Source organism: Pleurodeles waltl, chromosome 3_1 (genome assembly GCF_031143425.1).
Source record: "Pleurodeles waltl isolate 20211129_DDA chromosome 3_1, aPleWal1.hap1.20221129, whole genome shotgun sequence".
In the NCBI taxonomy this organism is placed as follows: Eukaryota; Metazoa; Chordata; class Amphibia; order Caudata; family Salamandridae; genus Pleurodeles; species Pleurodeles waltl.
Window position 1 is genome coordinate 1,585,402,871 of NC_090440.1, and position 27,077 is coordinate 1,585,429,947.

At 41.8% G+C, this 27,077-nt stretch overlaps 1 protein-coding gene across 26 annotated transcripts in view; it reads left to right on the forward strand.

The window, feature by feature from the left end:
- NEB (nebulin) overlaps positions 1-27,077 on the forward strand; it is a 375,459-nt gene that overhangs the window by 280,019 nt on the left and 68,363 nt on the right. For 20 of the 26 annotated variants that reach the window (XM_069225183.1, XM_069225192.1, XM_069225189.1 and 17 more), the window contains 10 exons: positions 291-401; positions 956-1,066; positions 3,454-3,564; positions 5,607-5,708; positions 6,502-6,606; positions 10,727-10,825; positions 22,157-22,267; positions 22,405-22,509; positions 23,158-23,262; positions 24,490-24,594. In XM_069225183.1, coding sequence (XP_069081284.1) covers positions 291-401; positions 956-1,066; positions 3,454-3,564; positions 5,607-5,708; positions 6,502-6,606; positions 10,727-10,825; positions 22,157-22,267; positions 22,405-22,509; positions 23,158-23,262; positions 24,490-24,594 — 1,065 coding nt within the window. The remainder of the gene's footprint in view (positions 1-290; positions 402-955; positions 1,067-3,453; positions 3,565-5,606; positions 5,709-6,501; positions 6,607-10,726; positions 10,826-22,156; positions 22,268-22,404; positions 22,510-23,157; positions 23,263-24,489; positions 24,595-27,077) is intronic. The other 6 variants (XM_069225194.1, XM_069225199.1, XM_069225210.1 and 3 more) reach the window with 2 other exon arrangements.

Consider the following 27,077-nt stretch of genomic DNA (forward strand, 5'->3'; position numbering starts at 1 on the left):
TTCAATAATTAAAAATCTTATACCATCTGTCAACAATGGCAGAGAAACCGCTGATGAAATATGACAAGAAAGCCCAGTTAATCATGACCCAAGTGTGCTAGCACTGCCTTTTTCTGGCACAGACACTCTTCTTCCCCACTGATAATGTTTTTCCCTAAGCATTATTTTGATTTAATAGTAGAGCACAGTAGCAGTATTACAAATGACTAGGCTTGGTTGCATGCTTTCACTGAATCACAACATGCTCATTGTGTAAAAAAACCACACTAATTGTTTTTCTTGATGTAAAGGTAAAATACAAGACGCGTTATGAGAAGGGCACTTACCAAGGGGATTTCAAGGTGGTTCCAGACACGCCTCAGATTCTCCATGCAAAGTCTGTCAGCCACCTTATGTCAGAGGTAACAACATGGCCATGATGCATGTTTTGAGTGTGCAAACAAAATGTTATTCAAATCTTGATTGAACATGTCAAAAGAAAAAGAACAATGCCCAGTCATCCACAAGTGCAACTAGACAGCATTAAGCAGTGCTTTTGAACACCGGGTATTTAGTGACATAGTGTGAGCCCCAGGAAAAGAGGAAAGGCAGATAAACCTGGCCCAATATATACTTGGAAATTTTAATTGTAGCTCACCCTTATGGGTTGTACAAAAGAAGGGCAAGTCTGTTCAGTGTGTGAGACCCTTGGCAGTTCTCATGTTTTTCACAACGTTCTAAGAGGAAGTTAGGGGTATTTTATTTTTTAGTTTGCTACCTTATTTGTGGTCCCTGTTGCTGGTTGATAGGCCTTGAGATAGAATGCTTTGTTGCTTCACACAGGCATCAATAACATTGTACAGGAGTGATTCTCTGTAGGGAAAGATCTGCACTAGTCCTTAAAACAAGAGTATTTGCATCTGTTCCTTTTTCACCTTTGAGCTTCTGAAACGTTATTTGTGCACATTCTTTCCAGACTAAGTACAAGGAGGACAGTAAAAAGCAGCTGCCGATTGGTAGCTTTACGACCCTGGCGGAGACACGCGACACGGTCCATGTCAAAGAAGTGACGAAGAATTTCAGTGGGGTAAGTGATTTATTCAGATCCGTCCTCACCAGTGGCTAGTTAAGTCCTTCTCCCTGATCAACAGGACCCACTGATTAATGAGATTGCGTGAGGCACTCGTCCTGTGTGCAGCACCCTCTTCTTCCAGTGCGCAATATTAATCACATGGAGAAGGTTGCACCACCTTTTCTCACCTCCTTACATCCACTTCTGTTGCAATAGTTTAAGCCCACCACTCCCACTGGGTAAACCATGTTTGCTAAAAGTGTTATAATACATATTTGTAAATGATTGTACCTTTCAACCAAACTAGATGCAAGTAGCCTTAGGATAATGTTTTTGTCTATCCACATATGCCTCTGTCCAGCCATCTCTCTAACCATTCAAAATACATCCTCCATTTTTCTTTTGTATGCATGCATATGTCTATCGGTATATCCATGTTTAGATTTGTGTATTTTACTTATGTTACACACACTACATAACTCAAGTACTACAGGTGCTGGATCATAGGATCGGTACGCATAGCAAATGAAGTTACATTTCATTGCTGTCGGGCTTGTTGGTTTCAGTTACATTTGCCACATCCAATGGACATCAGCTGGGAAAGGAATCTGGCATGTATGAGGACAAGTCAGGCTGTGCTTCCTTATGACAAAATTCATTTTGCACCAATTCTATGTGGTCGAAATTACATTGACTGTGTCCAGTGCACAGTAGCGCAACACATTAGAAACAGAAATATGAGGAATATAGGGCAATATATTTGGACAGTGGGTACTTGGTGCCTGCCCCTTAATTCTACAAACGGGATTCTCTGCCAGTGACAAAACTGCATTAGAGGTTTAGGGGTGTAGGTAGAAATGGAAAGGAATCACAAAAGTGGGAATGGGGTTGATGATGCACTCGTAGGGTTAAAATAGGAAAGTCTTACTCTAAACTGCATCATTGATTGGGCATGTTGCATTAGCGTAAGTAGGTTATGCCACTGAATGTCTGCCACTGGTATGGATATCCTGTGCTGTTCTAGGGGTGAACAGGCAATTCATATCTGCTGAGTGTATGTTGTAAGTTGGGGTGTATTGAGCAAATTCACTGTGTCATATTTTGACCCACTGAAATTGAATCCTGCTTTTTTAGTCATAGCATGTAGGAAAACTTGCTGATGGAGCTAAGATTCTGTTTGTGGGGCTGTGTTAGAGGAGCTAATATCTGTTATCGCAAGAGAAAATATGAGCTGTGCAGAAATTAACATTTTGCAGCCCACATCTTGCAAGCGAGGAGGTCGCTACACAGGCTAAGAAGCACATACATTTCAGATTGGGTGCAGGAATTTTAGGTACCACATCAATCTAGTACGAACATACAAGAGTGACTGAATTAAAACATACTTGCCCTCCAAAGCCTTATGCAGTTAAGACAAAGGTCTGATTTACGTCCCAGAATTAAGCAGGAGTGAAAAGGAGATAGGCTTTTCTCTGTGGTCATTCTTAATTTGTGCAATTCACTGTCACAGCAACTTAGACAACCGCCCACACATTTTAGCTTTAAAAAAACATTGAATTTAAACTTTTCTGAAATACGACTTGCAAGACTGGCACCAAGACACCTTCTAGAAGGTACCATCTGCCTTAAAAATGCTTTTCTTCACTCATTTTTTTGATTCATTTAGAAAACATTACGATGACACAGGTAGCACATTCTTTAAGAATGTGGATTTTCCCAAGTATTTGAAGTGCTGGTGCCTTGTCTTTACACTCAGATGGCACACTGATATACTACTTACATTGAAGCGGGTAACGAGACTAGGTGGGATGTGAAGAATATGTTTGCTCCAGAGTTAAGGGACCTGGGGGAATGTGTTACTCTTTTTTGCTGAAGTAGCTAGGCATTACACTTCTTAGCTTTAGAAGGTTGATAGTTCAAAGTGTTATGTTAGGACATTGGAGAAGTGAATGACATAGGGATGATTACCCTCATTACCTATAGTTAAGGAGGCATAGTAGAGGAAGACCAGCCTGGATTGGGGTGGCCTAAGACACTAAAGCACTACCAAATGGAAAGCATTGTGCATGCCCCAGAGTTCGGCTAACCTTGTAGGCATAATAGACAGATAACAGCTTCTTGTTGATTAGCACTCAACTGAAAGAGTACCCTATTGATATTGGTCATGTAAAATATGTGCAAGAACTGCAGGGACCAGGAAGCTTGAGTAGCATTGTAATGGGGAGGGTTGTCGGTTAGGAAAGGGGTATGTTGCACAATCAGTGTTGCTGTTGTGTTATTGAGGTACTAATGTCTTTTATTTTAAAAATCAATAAAACAATTGAAAACAATTCTGTGAATAATGAAACCACAAAACAAATTGTGTATGATTTCTAATTTTCCATTGTCTTTGTCTCAACTAGAAAATCTATAAAGAGAGGTTTGAGAAGGAGAAGGGCAAGTCTAACTATGCAATCATGCAAGAGCCGCCCGAGGTGAAGCACGCCATGGAAGTAGCCAAGAACCAGAGCAATGTAAGTTGTATGTGTGAGTAGGTTGTGCCATTGAATGGCTGCCTCTGATAGGAATTGGATATCCTGGACTTGCAAGAGGTATGTATTGCTGTTGGTGGATTTTAATGACTATCTCTGACATAGATGTGATTCCCTTCAAATGTGAAGCAGACCTGGCTCCCTGAGCTTCTGGCAATCTCAAAGTATAGGCAGAGGTCTCTGTAAACGTATGTTTGATTCCAGTTTTCTCCAACATGGATATCAGCAATCCAAAAGTTCTAGGAAAAGATTAGAAATACCAAAGTGTTTCTGGAATGCATATAGCGATTCCAAGTGCCATTGAAATGGAAACTAAAGTAATATTGTGAAATGTGATGTGGTATATAATTATATAAATGAAATACTAGTGATTTCAAGCACTCATTTCTTTTAAATTAACTCGAATTCAAATGTTGGAAGCCTCTTTTAAATATTGGGGTGCCCATTGAATTCATGCCATTGTCCACCATGCAACCACTCAGTATTGAAAACTAGTTGTCATAAACCATGCATAGAAGCCTCTCGTTCTTTATTGAAATGAGGGTAAACAGATTATTCTCTGTCTCATACATGTTTTTTAAAGGGCCTGAGTGGTTCCAGCTGACCCAAATGTACCCCAATCTCAGGTGCCTGTGCATAGACCTGGTATATATGATGTCCTTATAAACAGCTTGCTCTTTTTTCGGGATTGAGTTTAGCATAAGACACTCTCAACAACTGAAAAAGCTGTACAAGACCTCCGTGATCTGTCAATGACATTTAAATTCATCCCAAAATGAATTCCCAAACATATTTATACCATACCATAACAATGCATTGAATTGTAAACTGCTCATATCTGCCTTATTACATTCTTAAAAGGCCATTACTTTGACCAATTAGTTTCTCTTGCTAGTATTGTTTGATGTACATTTTTGATTTCGACAGAGAAAGTGCACTGGGATTGCTTGTCAATATGCTAATTCCTTGTCTACTAATGCTGGATCTAGGTTACATCAATGCAAAAATTAACGCATCTGCTTATGATGAAGTGATTATACAAAATGTCCACAGCAAAAGTAATTTTACATTGTGTTAGCACATTTGGCAAAACGTCTCTGAACGATAACAAAATGATTAGCTATGAAACTAATATTCATCCTAGGCCTATGCAGATAAAAAGACTTATGGTAACTTCTGTTGTAACTCTTAACCTAACCCTGATGTTAAACATAATCCTGAGGAAACGTTTAACTATCCTAAAACAAATCCCATCCCTAACCTAACAGATCTCTAACTCTATACCTAAAGTGCTGACATTATTTATTCAATAAATCGTTTCCAGTGTGAAAACTATTGCTCTAGTTAGTGCTCTAACTATGCTGTATTTTATTTTCTTCATTATGTGTTTCTTCAGAAAGGTTTATCATTTTCACATAATATGTTCTAACAGCAGAGAAGGACTCCTGCCCTTCTAAACACACTCACCTTTATGTTACTAAAGGGCAACTCATTTTCTTAACAATATATATTTACAGTGCTTTATTTGAGCTGCTAGTTGCAGATGGCGCCCACCAGCACTCTTATTTGGGGTCCAAGACTTTTAACCATCAGGCTTTGATCCAGAACAAGAGAGAGAAAAGCAGCAAGGAGAGAAAGATAGAGGAAGAAAGGAAGAGACAGATGAAAAACAGTATCAAAGGGAGAAAGCAGGGATGAAAAGGAATCTATGGTAGTGTGATACAGGAGCAGGGATAGTATATTTGTGAATGAAAAAGTCATGAGGTGAAAAAACATCTAGACAGCTTTGGTAATTGACAACACTGACACTCAGTAGCAGTGCTGACTGGCTTCTTGCAAAACAATGAAATCTGTGTATTATTCCCTAAGTGGACTTTGAATCGTATAAACGTCTACCTAATGAGCAGTTACAGAATACAACCACTCAAAAAAGATGTGTTGAATATGTGTCTCATTGTGTGGTCATAAAGAGTCAACATTCTAGTCCTTAAATGTGATCCACATGTGCTTCCTTTTACTCATAGATTGCTTATAGAAAGGATGCCAAGTCTAAGCTGCATTATACTTCCACTGCTGATCGACCAGATATTAAGAAAGCAACTCAAGTGGCCAAGTTAGTGAGTGATGTGAGTATCTTCTAAATTGAGTTTTCAATCCTGAGTATTCACAAATGAAAGTCTGAATAGTACTTGTAAGCATGAAAAGTGACCTCAACGAGGTTAAACTGGTGTGGTATACACATTGGTGCACAAGAACAGAAGGCCAGAAAAAGGAGACATATTTTAAGGGTCTTGAGAAGGAAAGATGACATGTTGGGTGTTCCAAGATTTACCGGCAATGCAGAAGGAACATCTTGCCAGAGGTACAGAGAAAATGCACAAGGATGTAGAGGAAGGAGCATGAGTAGCAATATAGTTGGAGAAATGTGAGACCAAAACAGCAGATCCAGAGCTGGTGAGAGATTTATGTCAAATGCAAAGAGACTTGAATAGGACATACTAATCAACAGCCCAACTTGCAAGAAATAGTGTTTTCAGATCCTTGTGTGCTGAGTAGGCAATGAACCAGACATGCTGCCATAATTTCATATGGTTGAAGTTTGTAGAACATATATTTGGGAAGGCCTAATTAAACCACATTGCCACACTCCAACTTTAAATCATCCATTATGTGTTGACCTCTTTGCATAACACCCTGTGCTAGTTGCATTGGTTTGAGTTAATGAAGCAGATATGGTTCATTTTAATACTGTTAGGTGAATGTTTATCTAATAGGGTCGAACTATGTGTATAATTTTAAGGGTGATAACTACATTGCAAAATAACTAGAGCATATTCAAGTTCTTAGATTGCTGGTAAGCCACGGTTATTTCATGCTATCCATGCAGTGAGTGATGGAAAATGTATTTATCTGGTTTAGATTCAATACAAAGCTAAAGCACGTGAAGAAGCAGGTCGAGGTGTATCGATTGTTGGGCGACCTGACATTCAGTTGGCACAGGATGTCTCTAAACTTACAAGCCAGGTAAGAATGGGCAACATGTAGTGTGAGTATGAAGGATCAGATAATGAACTTTAAAATGAAAAAAAATAACATTCAGACAAAGAAGTGTGGCAAACATGTAAATTATATCCTCAGTATAGTGGAAAGACACTTGGGTTCACTTCACAAAAATGTTTAAATTTACACCCATTGATTTACACCTGTGTTGGGTATAAATTTACCAAATATGGGAAATTCACAAATATTTCCCAGAGTGCTCCTGGGAAGCTTCAACAGTTGGAGCTTTCCAAGAGTTTCCACATATATAAGTAATTACCTCCATAAATCCAGATGGGCCACCATTACTAGTGGATCTGAGTGGTATCCCTGGTGGGGATACTGCCCCAGGGCATTTTCAGTACGCCTGTTTCTACAAGCATAGAGGTACCATGTCCACAAGTACCAAATCTGCTAACACCTGGTCCAAAGACAATAGCCTGCTTTCATCAGATTTGGAAGTGCACCCAGGTAAACTGTTGCAGGGCCATGTGTGGCGGGCAGGAGCACAGTTGATCCTTGCTAGATCCCCATAGCAATGAAGGGTAGCATACAATCCTCCCCTCTGGCTACCTACACCAATGCATGCCCTGACACCTTGAACTCTCTACGCCATCAGCAGTCCCCACTGACATTTTCTGTCTGCTCTGAACGGGCACAAATGTCAGCAATGTTTCCTCTAGAATCATGGAAAAAGATCCAGAATTTCTGTGGTATTATTCCCCATTTTAGAAAAAATATATTGTATTTGCCAGCTATTGGTCCAGGATACTGGCTGAAATCAAAGAACAAAAACAGCAATGTGGGTTGTGCCCATACAAGACAAACAGGAGTTGGGCCACAAAACTCATGATACAAAGAAAAAGTACTATTACCATTAGAATTCCAATCAATTCATGTATGACAGTGGTTCTTAACCTGTGATCTGGCGTGGTCAGCAAAGCCTACTCGCCTACTCCAACTCTTTTACAAAAAAGATAAATAATATTAACTTTCATTGATTAAAGTTAATGAAGGATATACAAATAAGGAAGTAACATTCAAAATTTGAAAACTTTGCCTATATTTGATTGTAAATTACACAAAATATTTCAATATTTGTGCATTTATTTGGTGCATACTTGTTTTTGTGCATTTATGTATTTTTTTTGAGGTGCAAATCAAGGAAATTGCTTATGCCAGAGCCCACGCCTTCCAATAAAGACTCAGTGGGTGTCCCTGGATTCCAGTAATGATTTAGTGGTGGTCCACAGGAGTCAAAAGGTTAAGAACCCCTGATGTATGGTTCGAATAAATCATCTGTATCCTGCAACTAAAGTGAAAAGCTGTTTTTACTTTTAACATGGCATAAATCTATCATTTGTTTTTAGAGGAGTTCATCAAAGTCAGATCATCAGGGGTCCTCCCTTGCGCGCTGTGAGTCAGAAATTAAGTTGCTGGGGATTTTCAAAGTTAGACATTTCCCTCTGCAGGCTTAAAACATTTAATTTTGTAATGTAGAGGTGCAGACAAGAGTAGTGACAGCATGGTCTCAGTGGAAAATTCATACAACCCCAAAAGGTACTGTAAGATTTAGATAAAAACCCCTATCCCTAGAAGAAGGTTAGCCTGTTGACTCAAGTAATAGTATTGGGTTGCCAGCTGATGCATATATCTGACACTATGCATTCTTAACCACATCCCTAGAGAAGCACTCCTTTGACACAAGGCATCTTTAAAGGATACTAGACCAAGTCCTGAAGAGACCCTGGAACAACATGGGGTCAAAACGCATTGACATATGATTTGACAAGGGTACTGGAAATGAAAAGTAAACTGAGGCTATTAGTTAAAACAATTACGAGTAGCCTCCAAATGATAAAAATCTTCGTCCCTTGTTTTCATGGCCATACAAGGTGGGACCGTGAAATAAGATTGATTTTTATTCACTCAGATTTTGAAACATTGGACTTGTTCATTTTTCTTACAGGCTCTCAATTGTGTTGACTTAAACATGTTAACCGGTTTATTTCAAGCCAATAGTCTTATCAAAATGAGTTACTTGTATATGTATTATAGACATACACAGTTCTCAATTTGAATACATTTGTACCACCCACTCCACAAGTTTATTGGGGACATATATCTTGTACATAATGTTGTATTTGTGACTTTTGTGCAATGTTGTTATTGCTTAAAGAGGTGGCTAACTCATGTTTTGTTAAAAGTAAAAACAACTTTATAATTTAGTTGTAGAATATAGGTGATTTATTTGATTTGATTTATTAGAATTGTACAAGAATTGACTGGCATTCTAGCAGTAGGAACACGTTGTCTTTGGAATCAAAGAATGGAATCCTGGCACCAAAATCTGATAAACCCATAATGAGAGTCTTATTATACATTTACCATACTTGTCGGCTTACAAAAGTCCATTCACGGTACTCTTTGTGCTACATGGGGAATATATTTGCTCCTACAGAGAAGCTTGTTCTTTTGCATCTCAAGTAATGTGGGTGTGCTTTATGCCTATTCTCACCTTGAAAACAGATTTACTCTTGCCTTTGGGAAGAGTACATTTCCACATGTTTCAAGGGTGGTAATGTACCTCACAAATGTTTGTGAATACCTACACATCCATAAGTTTTAAGGAGTGCAAAGACTTTCCAGGGAATGGAATACCACCTTCCCAGCAGTGTTATCAGTCTCATTCACAATCACTGATTATTGGTTATTCTGCTGAACGATGTCTCCTCATGGGGTTCCAAAAAATATTGCAAACATGCCTTGAATCAGTGTTTTAAAATGCTCATGTAAAAAATTATCCAGTCTTGCATCTCAGTGGTTCAACATTGTCCTTGGGTTTGATATTATAACACATTATTTTCAGATCACTTCAGTTACACTGAATTCTTTTTGATGTTTAGTTTTCCATGTTAAGATTTGGTTGTTTTGTGCAGTTCATATGTCCTTGCATTTAATGGTAGAGGGAGTTCCTTGACATACTTCTTTCTTCTCTGCTTGTCTAATTTGAGGCCCCCTCCACAAAGTATGGGAGATCTCCCTTGTGCTTCTTGCCTCATTGTACTTGTGCCCTTCTGCATTTTGTGCCCAAAGCACACTGTGTGCCTTTTAAACACTGCCACCCCTTCTGAACTCAAAGGAATCATTATTTTCCGGTGCAGGAAGGTGATGGGTCAGGATAAATGCCATCTGAAGAGTTTCCTCCTTTGGCTTTGGGAGCAGAGGAAAGTCATACCAGCACCTGGCATCAGGGTGCAGCCCCAAGTTCTTTCTCTAACTTTTAGATCCAATGCACTTCTCAATTCAGTTGATTTGGCAGTTTTATCATAATAACAACTTCATTGTTCTATTAGCTCAATGCTTATTAATCGATTTTGTTATCATGTGCCCATAATCAATTAGGGCTTCATTAAAAGGCCTTTGCGCCACCGTCGCATAATTTTTTTTGATGCAGTGGTGGCGCTAAACAGTGCTTTATACTGCTCCAGATTTACAAACTTACATATCGGGCCAACTGCGTCAGTTTGTAAAGCCTTGTGTCTCGTTATATCTGCACCAGGTATAATGTATGCAAGGTAGGTGTTCCTGGGCAAAAAGTCATGCAGAACTGATACAGTGAAATTGAGAACACTTCACAGTGACATTCTACGACTTCACAGCATCAGAATTGTAATGCCTGCCCAGAGCAGGCGTTAAACTGATGCAGGACTTATGTCTATTGGAGCCTTCCTTACATTGCTGAATTAACATCATTTTTGTTGATGCTAGCCCAGCAATACATCAGTTTAGCGCTACAGATGCATCAGAATGTCTGACGCATCTGTGAAAACATGCACCATGGAGCTTTGTTTAGTGAATACAGCACATCCATGATGTCGTTAGGGAATCGTTAGAAGTACAAGAAATCTGACACATCGGGGTGAATGCATCAGATGCATGTAAATGAGGCCCTTAATTTGAGATTTTTGAGGCAAATTCCTTTTGCTCTTATGACATTGGGACGGCTGGGTCGCTTGATGGCATACAACTGTAATTCTGTGCTGTAAATCTGTGTGAAGATTCTTCAATGTTCTTAACCTTGCTAACTCACTACATATTGTAGACTGAATACGCCAAAGGAGAGCTGAGAGGGCACGGAGCCGCATCTTATGATACTCCTCTGATGAGACAACTTAAGAAAACCAATGCCCTCATTAGTAATGTAAGAAGGAATGGAGCACGAATGCCAGATCTGTGTGCTATCTTTTGGATTATACCAATTACTTGATATTTGTAGCAGATGGTGGTAGCAGCCAATCAAAGGCTGGCATCTACACCACGTGCACACGGTGCACTGGGTGCGCAGGATGCAGTACATGCATGGAATGCAACAACTGTTGAAAATGTATGATAGAAAACCCTTTTTTCTCTTTGCCCAGGTTTTTGAGCTGAGTGTGTATAAATCAGATTGGTAGTTAGCGACCCTTAAAATAAAATTAGGTGCTTTTATTCAGTTAACAAATACACTGCATACACCACAAGCTTTCCCAAAAAATGAGTGTACAGTAAGGTCACTATTTCTTACCAAATTGATTTCAAGAGCTGAGTAATTGTCTTCAGATCTACCTTAATCGTAAAAGCAGATGCAGAAATTAACATTCTGGGTCAGGTTTTGTTATGTTCTTCAAAGTCACAGAGGGGTTCACAGCCTTAGGCCTCTTAATGTAAGTGTTGTTTGCAACCAGACTCTGACCATTGGGCAGCAGAGTACCAGAACAAAGTGTGAAGGAAGAACAGGCTTGGATAAGCAATGCAGCTGGACTAGTCAAAACCAGACAAAAGTCTGCTGTCCGTTTTATGGCCTCTTCAGTCTCCCTGGTGATCATAAACTACCTTTTGACCTCAGTCTACATTTCCTGTATGTGGTTTTCAAATATAATTCTTCTTCTTAAATGCGCACATTTTTGAAAATTGAATGATCATTCATACTTAGCAATCTCCTCAGCCAAGATATGTTTTTCCTCTATGCGAAGTATGTATAGAAGCACTGGTCTGTACTACTGGGAGGAAATAAAAGTAAGAAATCTTGATTGCAAGAGTCCCCAATGATTGTGTTATGTTGGAAAGCTAGCTCTTTTGGGCAAACTAACTTCTACAGAGACTTGTTTGGTCAGTTGGCTTTGTGAACAATCCATTTCTAGACCCAGAAGAAATGCTAGTGTGCTTTTTGGGTTTTTCTTTAGTATCTTTGGTCTGCTTTGTGCTTTGCTACTACCAACACCGCTCATGAAAACAGTAAAGTGTAATATTGTGATTTGAAATTCCACTTGAAAGAGAAAAAAGGGTTTTCTAGATCTCCAGAACTCAGTGCAAATGGTTTCTCCCATTTCCTCTTATGGTTGGGAGCCATCTAAGAAAAATCAGATTCATGTGTGTTTCCGTCTGCATGTACTCACGTTTCACTCATTGTGTACATGTATACTTCACTATTGTATACATGCTGTATTGTGCGGAATTGTGCATTGGGGAAGTGGGTCTGAATAATCAGTGAAAACCCTGATAAGGGGTAGCATGGAATGCTTCTTGTTTCTTCAACCAAGAGCCACGCCTCACTTGCCTGTACATTTTCGCTGGTTTGCTCTTTTTCTTGTAAACAGATGTCCTGGATAGTTATTTTTTCTTTTCGGCAATATATCATAGATAGGACATTTTTCAACCTTTTAACAATGTATTCAAGAATGTCTTCAAAAATGTTTTGTACCATCCAGTTTTTGATAAATTTCCTACTGTGCTGTGTTTTTATTCTCTTTGGTTCCTCTATATTTAATTTCTACATTGGTGGTGTAAACTCATCTTTACCTTTGGATAGATACGAATTCATAGACTTAAGAATTCATTTCTCATATTTTCTATGACAAACTCTCATGCATGTTTCATATTACATCTCAGTTAATTTCAACACTAGTCACAATGTCATAAATGTACCACCGTAGACGTAATGATTTGTTTAAAGATAGCCTAAAGACTGTTAGTGATTACAATATAAAAAAGAGGATGTTTAGAAAATGTTAGTGAAGCAGTGAAGGTTATAGTTTAATGACCTTTTAATCTTCTTTGTTATATTTGCTAATAAAAATGTTTTATCATGATGCATACCGATAAGACTTCTATGCTAAATACATATTTTAAGTTTTTGACTGCCTATAGTCAGATCACATAGTTTTAATCATTTTTATGAACTTATCTTTATTGATTTTTAAATCTGTTGGGAGAGTTACATGAGTAGAACAGCAAAATCATGGAACTGTATCATAGCCTACCACAGATGTGTGGTAGGGGACCTGATAGCTAAAAGTGTTTTTAAATAAAAAATTGATTTTGCGCCAAACCAATGTAGTAAACGGAGTTGATACATCATAGCACTCTTACATGCTCTGGAAACTGGGGCATATTTATGGGGATTTGTCATAGGGCAGCAAAGCAAGTCATCTTGCTGCACTGCCCTACACTATATTGAAAGGACAGGAATGCACTGTATTTATGCAATATGATGCATTCCAGTCCTTTATCCCTGCGCTGGTGCCATTTTGATAGCCTAGCGCCAACGCAGACAACCTTGCTCTATGGTGCAAGGGTGCTTCAATTCCATACAGGATTGTTTTTGTGCAGGAAGGGGCACCTTCCTGCACAAAAACAATCCAGAGACGCGTTTTCCTCTTTCGATGTGGTCTGCTGAGTGCAGCATATATGACAAGAGAAAAAAACGAGGAGAAATGCGAATATTTCCCCTCCTCACGCTTCACCTTGGGAGGGGTAAGGTTTTGGTGCTTTCCCAGGTTTACATGATTTTGTAAATCTGGGGCAGCACAAAAATCAGTGGGTGTTAAATGGTAAAATCTACCACAACACCCGTAGAGAACCTCCCTGGCGCAGAGTAAGGCACCACAGTGACTTGCGTTGCCTTGCCCTACTCCTTATTTATGAGGCCATGCAAATCCATACAATAAGATTCTGCGCATGATTATGTAGCCTGATCATGTAGTCTGCAGCGCTGGAGCGTCAAAAAAAGTGACGCTCCGGTGGCGCTCGGTGCTCATAAAAATGCCCCGGGTGTTTATCGACATGATTGTTTGGAAGACAGCAGGTGTTTGGGGAATCATTCTTCTGGGAGGGCAAAATATGGTAATGGGTATTAATTATAGTGACATCCAGGCTACAGCTGTGCCTTTTTTTGGAGAAGCACATGGACTTAGCTGCTGACTAAATGAGAAATTTAGTATGCAAGACTTGATGCTGAGAATGACAATACATCAATAAAAAACCATTAAAAATAATGGCATTTCCTGCGTCTTAAACTATGAAGCACAGGTATAAATTCACACATAAAAATAGAACTATGCCAGTGGCTCCACCACGTTTCTTTTCTGCTGGGTGCTCAGGTTTTCAACTAATGTGGTAACTATGTATCTATGTAGTTGTACATTTTATCTTTTGTACTGCTTTCACCATATGATAGCTCATACCACCCTGCACATTGCAACTGAGTGCAGCGCCAGTTTCCATAAATTTGCTTCTATGTGTTCCATGTTGAGGGAGATGTAATGGGACACCTGCTGGCCTGAATACCAGTAAAAGGCAAGCCACTATGCACCCTACATGCCAACAAAGGTGACAGTGGGCAGGTTTGGTGCGTACCACATCCCACCCCACACTGTCCCAAGATTGCACGTCCGGTACGGATCCTGGCAGCAGGGTCCCTATATGACAAAAAGTTCCAGGAAAAAAACAAAGCCCAAGTTCCATCTGAAGCATGACAGCACAGAGGTAGCTCCAGTCTAGGCTGTCAAATGCTTTCTCTGTATCCACGACCATGCACCCTGCCCATCCCTGCATCTGTGCACCCTCCCTGAGGATCGTCAGAAGTGGTCTGACATTGAGAACGATACAGCAGCCTGGTATAAACCCTGATTGATCAGTGAAAATCCCAATTTCCATGTGGGAAAGTTAATGGTGTGCTAGCACACCACTAAGAATCTTATAATCAATGTTTAAAATTAATAGAGGCTGGTAGGAAGTCACATCTGTGGCAAGCTGCCCTGGCATTTTTAGATGGACAATAATGGCCTTTTATTGAGTGTCTTGCTGGTGAGTGTGTATTGGTACAAAGATGTTAAGCGGGGGCAAGGATGTCAAGATAGCCGGCGTAAAACTACACTGGTAGGCCAATTGTGCCCGGGACCTTCCATGTGCCAGACTTCAGCCCAAATCTCCACCTCTGTGATATCTTCCCCTAGTGCATCCGCTTCCTCCTGCAGAGGTTCACTGGGCGGAAAAGCAGTGAGACAGTCATTAACAAAGCAATCTTGTGGTGCTTCACAAACTGCGTATTAGTGAGAGTAGAAGTCTATAAAAGAGTTATTTATGTCCCCTTGAGTGTATTACTAAGTCCAAAATCAGTGACACGTGGCAAGAAGGGTTAGCCAACCTAGCCAATAAGGGACCAGATCTGTCCCCTTTGGTGTGCCTCCGAACTATGTAGACCTTGTGATCGAAGCAGAGGAGACGCGCCACATGTTCCTTCAATCTTTCCTTTGCATCTAGCAACTCCTGCTGCATATATGGTCTTTTTGGGTGCAGGCATTCCAGATTATTGAGTGTCCTTTCAGACTCCGACCAAATGCGCCCCCTAATGACCATCTTAACAGCCTCCCATTCCACAAGTGGCATAGTTTGGGCAAGATATTCAATAGAGGATAGGATTCAAGGTATGTCCAGAGGACATAAAAAAGGTGTCCAGGTGTATTATCGAGTAAAAGGAATAATCCCTATATTGTGGGTGGTGGTGATACCAACTGTCAATCAGGCCCCAGTGGTCCTGCCAAGCAGTGAATCTCCAGTTCAATTGAACTGTAGGGGAGCCATGGAATGGAGAGGTGGGAGTGATTCAAATCTGTGCTAGCCACACAGTAGAAATCCCCATCGATGATAAGCACCTGTGGTAACAAAGGGGCCAGCTCCCTGGAACAGAGTATCCAAAAACAAAGCTTGGTCCACATTAGGAGCGTACACATTAAAAATGGAAATATTTTGGCAATCTAGTCAACCAGTCAAGTCAGAATTTTGTCCCTTCGTATTGACCGTGCTATTGGTAAGTTGGAATGGGACACTAGGCTTTACCCATATTAAGGGTCCCCAGGCAAAGGCTGAGTAGGTGGTATATACGCCTTGCTCTCAACAATCCATGCAGAGGGCAGCCTCCCCTTTAGCATTCAAGTGAGTTTCCTGCAGTAAAGCTACATATCTCCCTCTGCATTTCAGATATGCTAATACCTTACCTTATACCGCTTAACCATACTATGCAGGTCCCTGACAATCTAGGTGAGGAATTTGTAAACACGATTATCATACCTCATCAAACAATGCTAAAGGCCACCCCGCCCCTATAGAATATGTGTTCATTTGGATAGGGCTGCATAATCACATCCAAGAAAGGAGAGAGTATAAAGCAACTATAAAAATCCAATGTAGGGAACTGGAGATATGAATTTTTAAAGATTAAAAGTAATTCTAGTGCTTAGAAGCAAATAGCGCTCAAAGGGTTAAAAAAAAAGATAACAGGGGGCACGGACAAAGTTCAGAGTTACACTTACTTCCAGAAGTGTTTCTTGATACAGGAAAGTGGTCCACAGCACCAGCCAAAGGTTCAGAGGCTCTGGTTTGCATCTTGGGGTCTGGGATAACAACTTCCACAATGCACCTCTTCAACTTATGGAGCTGTTTACAACAGTTGCTCCAAATGTCTCAAGACATCTGCATCTTCTTCTAGTGGTCCTTTTTGGGTCCACAACTTGATCCAAGGTTCCAGAAGCTTTGAGTTGCTCCTTGGGAGTTGGGACTACAATTCCCAGAATTCACCTGGTCAGAATCCTCAAATGGCCACTAGACGCTGGTCAGCTGGGCTCTTCTGGCAGGATTTGATGCAGGGGACCCTGTGCAGCTCCTTAGTACCTGTAGCCTACATGGAGTCCACTCCTGGAGTTGCAGTAGCAAGGCAAAGTCCTTTTGTTGTTGAAGCCTGTTAGAAATGGGGTTTCTGGTTGGCTAGGGTATGGACCTCAGCCAGGCAGAACTTACCCACTCTAGTCAGGGCAAGGGAGTTACACGTCCAAGATAACCCCTGCTCACCCCCTTGGTAGCTTGGCACGAGCAGTCAGGCTTAACCCGGAGGCAATGTGTAAAGCATTTGCACAACACACACAACACATGTGACGCAATATCCCCACCACAAAGGAAACACAACACCAGATTATATGAAAATATACTGTATTGTACACAACGCAATTATCAGACCAAACATCACATATCAGTACTATCCTGCTACCTTAGCAGTTGTCAGAACGTTACACATTAGTTACTCTGCAAATTAGCAGTAGTCACACATAACACACAGGTTACTCAGTATTCTGCAACATAAGCAGTAGTCAGGAAAACACGTTATTACATCACAGCACTTGTCATAAGAATATCATAAAATGCCCATAGTAGGAACATTAGAAAACATATGGCAAGTTAGAAAAACATATTAGCAAGCATGTCCATAAAAGGAACATTTGCATAAACATATGTAAAAAAATCAAATGCAGGTAGGTAATATATGACTCAAACAAAAGTCTGTAGAAAGAACTTTGGATTGCAACTGTATTGGTCCTTTAAACAGTACCTGGTTGGATGAAGGCACCTCCAGTGCCTAGAAGGCGAACAATGGGGCCCCCAGCGCTCCTATGCGCAAAACGGGTTCAGAGGAGGGTGACATGCACCTCCTCTCTTTTATAGACAGGCCCCTCTGGGGACCGTGATTACTGGGGGCCCCCAAGGGCCTCATCCGGCCCTCACGAGGGGGGCCAAAGCCAGCAAAAACATCTTAGGGCAGGAGGGGGGCACCACGCACCCCCTCCGGTTTAATGACAGGCCCCTCCCGGGACCCGTGATCTCTGGGGGCCCCCCGGGCCTCCACTGGCCCTTCCACCAAGCTGGGGGGGGGCACAATAATGCCCGTTTTACCTAACAGCAGAAAAGGAGCGTCCTGCTCCTAACGCAGAGGCCAGGGGGAAGGGGACACTCTCCGCACCTTCCCCTGGTCCTGCTGTGAAGCCACAAGAAGATCAGACCCCTCCTGGGGCCCGAGCAGACCCTCGCCTGCACCCAAAGTGGTGCGCGAGTGTTCTTCCACCTTCCCGGGCTGCTGCGGTGATCTTATTTAAAGGGGCAAAATGCAGCAAGGAGCCTACGAGCTCCCAGGGCTCCATAAGCACGCTGCAATCAGCACTATGGCAGCCGCAACCACGGAGAAGCTCCCCTCGTGAAGAAATGGATGCAGGGGTCAGGGGCCACAGCACCCTGCCCCTGGGGAGCAGAATCTTAAGACAAGGTCCTCAGGTGGAGGGCCCAGCTACAGGCCAGCACAAGGGAAAGGCAGCAAGTGGCAAGTCCTTCACAGTGACCAGGCAGGTCACAGGTCAGCACAGCAGCAGCAGTCCATGGCGGTTCCTGGTGAGTCCTTTCAGCCTTTGGTGTCCAGTTCAAAGATGATTCTAAGAGTCTCCAAATTGTGGGGAAAATTCCCCTGTACTTATAGTCAGTTCTTACAGTGTTTTACAATGGTAGGGAGAGGAGGTTCCAGCCAGTTACAACTGGTTCTGGGAGTGCCCCGTCTCCCCTTTCAGCACAGGCTCCAAACATCAGTGGGGGGTTAACGACCCTATTGTGTGAGGCCAGGGCACAGTCTTTACAAATGCAGGTGTGCCCCGCCTCTCCCTTCTCTCAGCCCAGGAAGACTATTCAGTATGCAGATGCACCTCTGTGACACCTCCACCCTCCCTGTGTACAGGCTGTCTGAAAAGTATGCACAAAGCCCCAACTGTCACTCTGCCCAAACGTGGATTGGAGTCAAGCTGCAAAACACCAGAGTCATAAGCACAGATAAATGCGCACTTTCTAGAAGTGGCATTTCTGTGATAGTAATAAAAAAAATACACCCACACCAGTAAGCAGCATTTATTATCACCATCACAGCCATACCAAACATGCCTACGCTACCCCTCATAAATCAGACAATACCCCTTACACATAAGGCAGGGCATTTCTAATGCAATCCTATGAGAAGGCAGCACTCACAGCAGTGAGACACCAAGTTAGGCTGTTTGTCACTACTAGGACAGGCCATGCAATATGGCACATGTCCTGCCTTTCTACATACATGGCACCCTGCCCATAGGGCTAGCTACGGTGTACCTTAGGGTTGACTTACATGCAGTAAAAGGGGGAGTTCTGGGCCTGGCAAGTAAATTTAGATGCCAGGTCCCTGTGGCAGAAAACTGCGCACACAGGCAGCAGGGCCTGAGACAGGTTTGAAAGTCTACTTCAGTGGGTGGCGCAAGCAGCGCTGCAGGCCCACTAGTAGTATTTAATTTACAGGCCCTGGGTATAGAGATACCACTGTACAAGGGACTTATAGGTAAATTAAATATGCTAATTAGGTATAAGCCAATCATACCAACTTTAGATGGGAGAGCACCTGCACTTTAGCACTGGTCAGCAGGGATAAAGTGTTCAGAGTCCTAGAGCCAACAGCGAGAGGTCAGAAAAACCAGGAGGAAGGAGGCAAAAACACTAGGGATGACCCTGCGTAAGGCAAAAAGTCTAACAAAGCCCAAAGTGTGCAGCTGGTGCGGTGCTTGTCAGTGCAGTGTCCAATTACGGGCCAGGGGTCCGACAGAGCAGTCCTTCTTCTCCGGTATCTTCTTCCAGCAGGGATCTGAGGCGTGAGTGCAGCTCTGCCATATTTACCCTTGCTCCTGGGGTAGAATGTGGGGTGCGGGAGGGGGCAACTGTCCAATCACAGGCAGGCCACAACCCTCTTGGATGACCACTTCCTGGGAAGTGTGGCAAAAATCAATCCCAGGGAGCAACATTCTTTAAAAATCCAAAATGGCAGAATCTGAACTTTGGAGGTAAGGTCTGGCTGTGTCCACCCAGTGGCTAAGTTCCCTTAACACACCCCTCTCCAGCCCTCTCCTAACCTAAGCAGGGGGGCACCTGGCTGTCTGGGTTTGCAGGAAGTGGGGGAGGTCCTGAGCTACTCCAAATGTCCTTCCCTCCTTTAAAGGCCCGTTTGGGTGCTCTCCCCCATCCTGTTTCACCCTCTGCTGAGGCAGATCTCCTCCACCAGGCACTTCCTTTGTCTTCAACCCAGGCCATTTAACACCTCCTCAAGGCAGCCTGACCAGGCTGCCAGAGGCTGGCCAATCAGAGAAGGGCACTACAGAGCTGAAGTTGGTAACTTTCAGGTAGAGTTCTAAACCTCTTTCCCTGTACTAGTTATTTTAAATTCAGCAGTAGGATTTATTAAAACAATAAGTCTGATACCAAACTTGAGATATATAGCTCCTTTTGACACTTTATTAATTAAAATAAAGTCTCCCCATTTTAACCTATGGAGCCTATTCACTACAAAGAGGGAAAAACAAATTGGGCTATTTTTCCTCACCAGGACTTATGAAACATCTTTTATAAGGTCCCTGCTTATAGTTACACTGCACCCAACCATGGGGGCCCTTAGGGCACACCTTTGGGGTGACATATGTAAAATAAAGCAGTTTAAGACTTAAAAGTATTCTTAATTCCAAAGTCAAATTTGCATGTACCTTTAGTTTAAAAGCTCCAGCAAGGCAGGTCTACCTTTAAAATGACACTGGGTACCTCAGCAGTGCACCTATGGGTGCACTACCTATGCTGGGGTCCCTAAACCTACATGCCTTACCATAGACTAGGGACTTATAGGTAGGTTGATTATGCCCATTATAATCAGCCTAATTTGCATAGTCATTTTAATCAGAGCACAGGCCCTGGGATTGTTTAGCAGTGCCCAGGGCACCATCAGTGTCAGGAAAACACCAGCAAAAAGTGAAAAATTAGGACAAAAAGTTAGGGGGCTTCTGCAATCAGCCCGGTTTTCCCACACGCTGTGGGAGGGTAGGACCACTCCACGGGACCCAGTGGGAACACCGGTTGAACAGCAGGTAGCGGGCCCTGAAGTGAGGTAGTTAGTCTCCAACAAATGGCAGTGTGGGCTGCCATGCTGCTTTCCCCAGGGCCCCCCACAGTGGCCAACACAGTGCCCCACCCGTGGTGGTAGCTGATCATAGATGCTCCTCATTGTATTCTCCTAGACCCCCCTGGTGCAGGCAGTCCCTCTGCAGTATTCGCGGCTTCTACCCAAAACTATCCCCAGGCAGAGCAGAGGAGGAAAAGGGCACCGTATTGAAAGCCTTCCACCGGTATTCACCCTTCATGGCCTGAACTCAGTCTACGGTCCACGCATACCCGAGCAGGGGCTTCAGACAGTGGGCTAGCTTCCTCACCAAACTCTCCGATCCCACCTGGAGACGGGCCTCCGAAGCACCACCAGTGTCTTGTGGCAGTCTTCCTCTGAGCCAGCCGGGGAGCTCACTTAAAGGGAAGGAGAATGTGTGGAACGCAGCTCAAGGCTGATGCGCTCAGGTAGTCCACATAGCTCTAGGCGTGGCTGCCTTATGGACGAGCTGGCCCCCAGTGGGCTATGGCCCCTCCTCACTGCTTCCACCAGCACTGACCTCTGAAGGGGCTCTAGGAGTGGCCTCAACACCCAGTGGGGACTCTCACCACTCACGGGGAGATGCCATAGAAGTGTTGAAGTCAATTTCGGGAAGCTGCCATCTTGGTACCTGTACAGCATAGCAGAGTCAAGCAAGAAAAGATCAGCATCCTCGGGTGGCTAGTTGCCAGTAGTGTCCACTAACCTCCCAAGCAGCAAGATCAGGGGTTATTATCCCCGTGGGGCCAGAATCGCCAACAGGATTGGGTCAGATGTAGGGGCATTGCCGGGGAGCTCCCTCAGGCCACGTCTCAGTCCACCACTGCCAGCCACACCCTCCTGCAGCACTAATATCATAACACAAAATATGCCAGATAGATATTTCAAGAGGAGTCATGTTTTTTGTAAATTTCTTAAGATAGATTTTGATTTAAATTGATATTGCTTTTTCTTTGAATGAAAGCCATTGACAGAAATAATAACCCTCCTTTGTACAAGCAGAAAAGACATCTTTGTGTGCAGTGGTTACAAATGTGATAATTTTGCTTTGCAATTATTGAACATCAAGTGATATTTAAAACAAGTGACTGCTAGAAACAAGAAACAGGTAGCATGATAGACCTCTAAAGCAAGTGACTACTAGCAAAGGAGGCCTGTGACAAAAGAGATGTAACCTCTGTCAAGGGATCTCTATTACGCCTTTAGATCAAGTGACCATTACCAAAGTTGACCTCTGATATTTCATCAAGTATTTTCAAGTTACCAGCACAGCCCTATGGTTGCTTTATTTTATTGCCATTTGCACCATCATACATGTATTTGATTTACCACAGTCCTAGGAGCAAGCCTGCTTTAAATAGGGGATTTTCTCCAATACCCTCCAAAATCTGGAATAACTTTGAATTTTTTCTTTGGAATCAGGTGAAATACAAGGAGAATTTTGTGAAGGAGAAGGGCAAGAAGCCACAATTTAACCCGAAGGAGAGCAAGATTTACCAGACTCAGAAAGAGGCAAACACTCTTGCTAGTGAAGTATGTCAAACCATTTGGTTAAATTCTTTCAAGAACTGATTTATTGTTCTGAATAATGTGCTGAGGCATTGTGTATTGTAGAAACCAAGCACTGTTATCTAATTTACACATTTATGCTTGATATTTTGTGATCGCAGGTGAAATATAAGGCAGACCTGAAGAAGCTTCACAAGCCAGTGACGGACATGTCAGAATCTCTACAGATGTATCACATCACGAGTACAAGCAAACTCTCCAGTGACGTAAGACCCTCCACTAACCATTCCTGCAATCCTTGCTCCTTTCCTGGTCCTGCTTTTCTGAATTTGCATCTGCTAACTACCTCACAGCTTCTTTCTACTTGACTGTTCCTGGGACGTCACCTGGTAGTGACTCTCTGCTCTCCTTCATACTGACATTATTTTACAACCTTAGCTTCATTAATACCAAGATGCTCCATAGCATTCAGTCTCCAGTAGCTAAATGACCTCCTAATACCTCACATTTGCTTCTGCCTCTCACATTGACTATGTTTCACTAATCAAACCAACTTAAAAAAATAATCTATAATTTTCCTTAATTTTCTTTAAACAAATACCCTAGACTTTTTAGTAAAATTTACATTAATGTGAATCCTGTAAAACTTGTCCTATCTAAGTGCAACAGTGAGCTCCATGTGTAGTAACTGCTATAACGTTAATTTAGGCCCAACAGCAATGTGTAAAGAGTAAAGATAACTGTCACATTTGTTCAAAGTTTACATTGTTCTACCATTTTACAACCTACGAGTGCGGCCAGACTTTCAAAAGCAGGCCAATGTTAACTTCTAGAGGCAAGCTAGCATCCACCCTTCATAATGCTTCAGGAGACATTGTATTTTTATTGAGCTGGTTCTTGGGCCTTCCCTTCAGTACCAATACAAGAAGGAATTTCAGAAGAGCAAGGGTCACTACCATGTGATACCAGACAACCTTGAACAGCTTCATCACAAGGAGGCATCAGAACTGCAGAGCCTGGTAGGTGTACCACTCGTTTCCATGTCACATTGTCATTCTTAACACTTGATGTAACATAGGTAGAGTAAAAGTGCCCAGAGAAATGTAGTGCTAGTTAAGCCTTCACTCTTTCAATAGTAAGTCACCTCCCTAATTCATCTTTCCCACAATTGAAAATGTTTGTGTTCATTTGCAATGAAATAACTTTGGTTGTCTACAGTTCCGAATGATGAAAGACAAATACATTTTCTAAAAGGGCAACCTCAAACTCAAAATATTAGCTACACACAAACAAATGAAAGGGTGCCCACTGAGCACAGAAGATACAGGAAAATAATAGTGCTCAAGAATTCTAGCACAGCTTAAAATGGCTCACATATGTGAGATGCAGGAAGTTACAAAGCTTACATGGGGAAACAAGGGCATTAATTGCACTAACACAGACCAGAAATTGAAAAATATGATTTAAAGGTCAAAATATGAGTATAACTGGTGGCACACCAGAGATGGGAGGAGAGAAGGGCTCATCAGTGGAGACACAGGAAGAGCAAAGTGCTCTCTTAGGTCAGACATGGAAAGACAACATGACTTACTCATCGAATATGGAAGGAAAAACTGGCTTATCATGGAAAACACAAGAAGGTACCAAGGCTGACCAGGAGAGGCTCTTGGAGTTAACAGGGTTACACAGAGAAGACATAGAAGGATTCTAGGTCCCATACAGAAGTATAACAGTGTACCCAGAGTAGACTCACAAGGGTAACAGGGATCAGGCCAAGAAGATCAGAGCACACATCTGACAAATTGTCTTAAACAAAGCAGACAGGACAGGAGCTATCATGGCTTAAACAAACTAGCCATGAGAAGATAGCATGACTCTGGGTTCAGCCACAAGAGAATAACTGGGCTCACACAGATGAGACAAATGTTAACATAAGTCATACTCAGAAAGTTAAAATGGCCCATGAATATCAGAGGAAAAACAAGGGGATAAATGGGCTTAAAGGACACAGAGGAAACAGAGGAACACTTTACACACTTTAAAAACTCAGGAGGATAAGGTTGCTACCAAACAGCAGAGTAGGAATATAGTGATAACACTGGACAAGCCTACAGTATGCACGGTTTAGATGTTACAAGTGATACGTTAAATCATGGTACAAAAATGCAATCTCACTTCCTTTATCCACTGCACACTTGTAGCGAGTATTGCTGTTCTTGCAATCACACTCTCTTTCCTATAACCAGGTGAAATACAAGGAAAAGTATGAGAAGGAGAAAGGGAAAGCTATGCTGGACTTTGAAACTCCCACGTATGTTACAGCCAAGGAGGCACAGCACATGCAGAGTGAGGTAAAGTATGCCTTCAGACACATGAGCTCTTCAAGCAGCCCCACCTGAAGAAGAGGGAAGAAAATTAACTTAGGTGCATCTATTGATCTTTACTATTTTAAGGGCTCTCTCTTTGGATTTGTAGAGTATTGTACGATCTATACCATCTCTAATGTAACAGTAGAAGAACGATGAGGACTGTGCATGTATGCATGTGTAGTAAGAGTAGAGGATGCTGGTCTGTAAACTGTAAACTGCTATTGATTAAACTTGTCAATTGCCCTCCTGGAACCTTTACTCAAGAGCTACACTCCAGGTAGTGTTGCTTATCAAAGTTTCCCCAGAATCATCTCCATAGTTCATCCAAAAGAGACCATGCTGACAAAAAATGAATTGTATGTGTTTGAAAGTGGGTTAAAGTTATGGGATCTGAGACCACGTCATACACTAGAAGAAAGACAGTGAAGAAAGTGGAAGAGAACAGACTGCTGGATATTAAAAAGTATGGGTAATAAAGAAACTAACCTATGGTACAAAAGGGGGGAAAGCAGGGGAGACATAGAGAGATGTACAGAAACATAAGACAATAGGGAAAAGTAGAGAAAAGCAGAAGTAGAGAGTCTTCAGCATACAGCCTTATGGACTCAAGAAGAAGAGAAAGAAAGAAAAATTAAGAAATAGAAAACGAGCTAGAGAGAAATATTGTGAGAAGCAGAAGAATATTGTTCAGAAATGCCCATTTTATCATTTTATTAAGCCCCATCTCCTTTACAATTTATTAGATTAAACAGAAACCTCTGTAATGTACAGAGATGATGTTTAGGGTCTCCGTTTTGTTGTTAACTTTGTAAAGAAAGCTATGTTTTAAATTAAAATTTACTGTCATGAATAGATTTTGGTTAATGCAGAAAGAAATAGAATGCCATTGGTTGCGGACTGCGACAACCATAAGCATGTTTGAGCACTATGCAAGTCAATTTGGGCCTGATTTATATATTGGCAGTCAGCATACTCCATCACAACGAAACGGAGTATGCTTAACGCCAATATAATGGTCCTGCTGAGTTTATATGCGGGTAGACCGTAGTTTGGCAATGGCAAAGACAATTGAAACGTAACTGTATGGCTCCTTCATGTTGGATGGAGCAGTACAGCAAAGTTCCCATACATTCACAAGAAATGCCTTGGCAGTGGTTCCTGTGATTGGTCGAAATTTCAGTCGGGATCATGAACATTTCTAAATTTGGCATGCAGATACTTCGTCAGGGTGATAGAATAATTTACTACATTGCTCTGTCACCCCTACACTGTTGTGATTTTATATTGTCTATTTAGTTGTTTGTTTTCAATTTACAAAACAACAGCCCTAGATATCACTGTCAGTCCTGGGAAGACCGAAACTACAGCACATGCAAGTGCACTGAAAATAAATTATATTAATGTCAATGTTAAAGGGTAGCACCATCTAGAAAATAAATAAAAAAACAAAATGTCAACACATCCCTGTCCCTACTTGACTTTCTTGGGATGAGTGGCTGCAAAAATCCCTTACATTTCTTGCGTATACAGCAGCCTAGCAGCCACGACGACCAGGCAGGATTGTGTTCTTCCAGCTTCCATTTTCTTCACTCAGAAACCAAACACACCAACTGGTACAACAGGCAGGTGTATTTTGGCTTGAGGGATGATCAAGGGAAGAAAAGTTGGGCATGCTCTCTTAAAAATGCCTGTATTCAATTAATAGATAAAGGGATTTATTTTACCCTTATTGGACCTTGGATACCGCAGCCACTGTTCCCAGATGGTATAAGGGTAAACGATGTGATAGAGAGATGTTTCTTTTTTTGTTTATTGGTGTCCACTTTGGGTGTTCATTGGTACTGTTATGATCATTGTTTCTGTTCTAATGTCACAATAAGTTCTATTGATCCGTTTTCCCTTTCCTTCAAGTGGTTGCTTCCCGACAACTTGAAGTTTTGAAATTGTTTTGTCACAGAAAACTTATACAAGTTGAAAAATGCTTGTATAAGAATGTCATCATGTTTTGATATTACATTGAATGTTTAAAGTTGTGTTCACTTCATATCCCATGATAAATACATAGAAAGACACATTAAAGCTTTTTAGGTGAAACTGAGGATTAAAGACTTTAGGCATGATTAAGAGTAGGCCCTGTCATATGCGATCTTTATGGTATCTGATAAGAAAATTACATTGAAGTGGTTGGAATTTATCAGCTGTGTTAATTCTCGAATTTTGTGGGATAGAATGTGTATTTTGTTGCTTTTTGCACCAAAATCCGCATGACCAGGTAATTACTGGCCTTTTCTTTTTGATAAATTCCAGAATGTTTAACCTTTTGACATTTAACGAAGTGTGCAGTTTTTATCACACCTGAGAATAAATATCGCACAACTGGTAATTGTGAACCCTCCTCAAAAGGTAGTTGCCAAGGTATCACACCTTCATGGGCCAGTTACAATCAAGCTCAGTTTATTACGTTT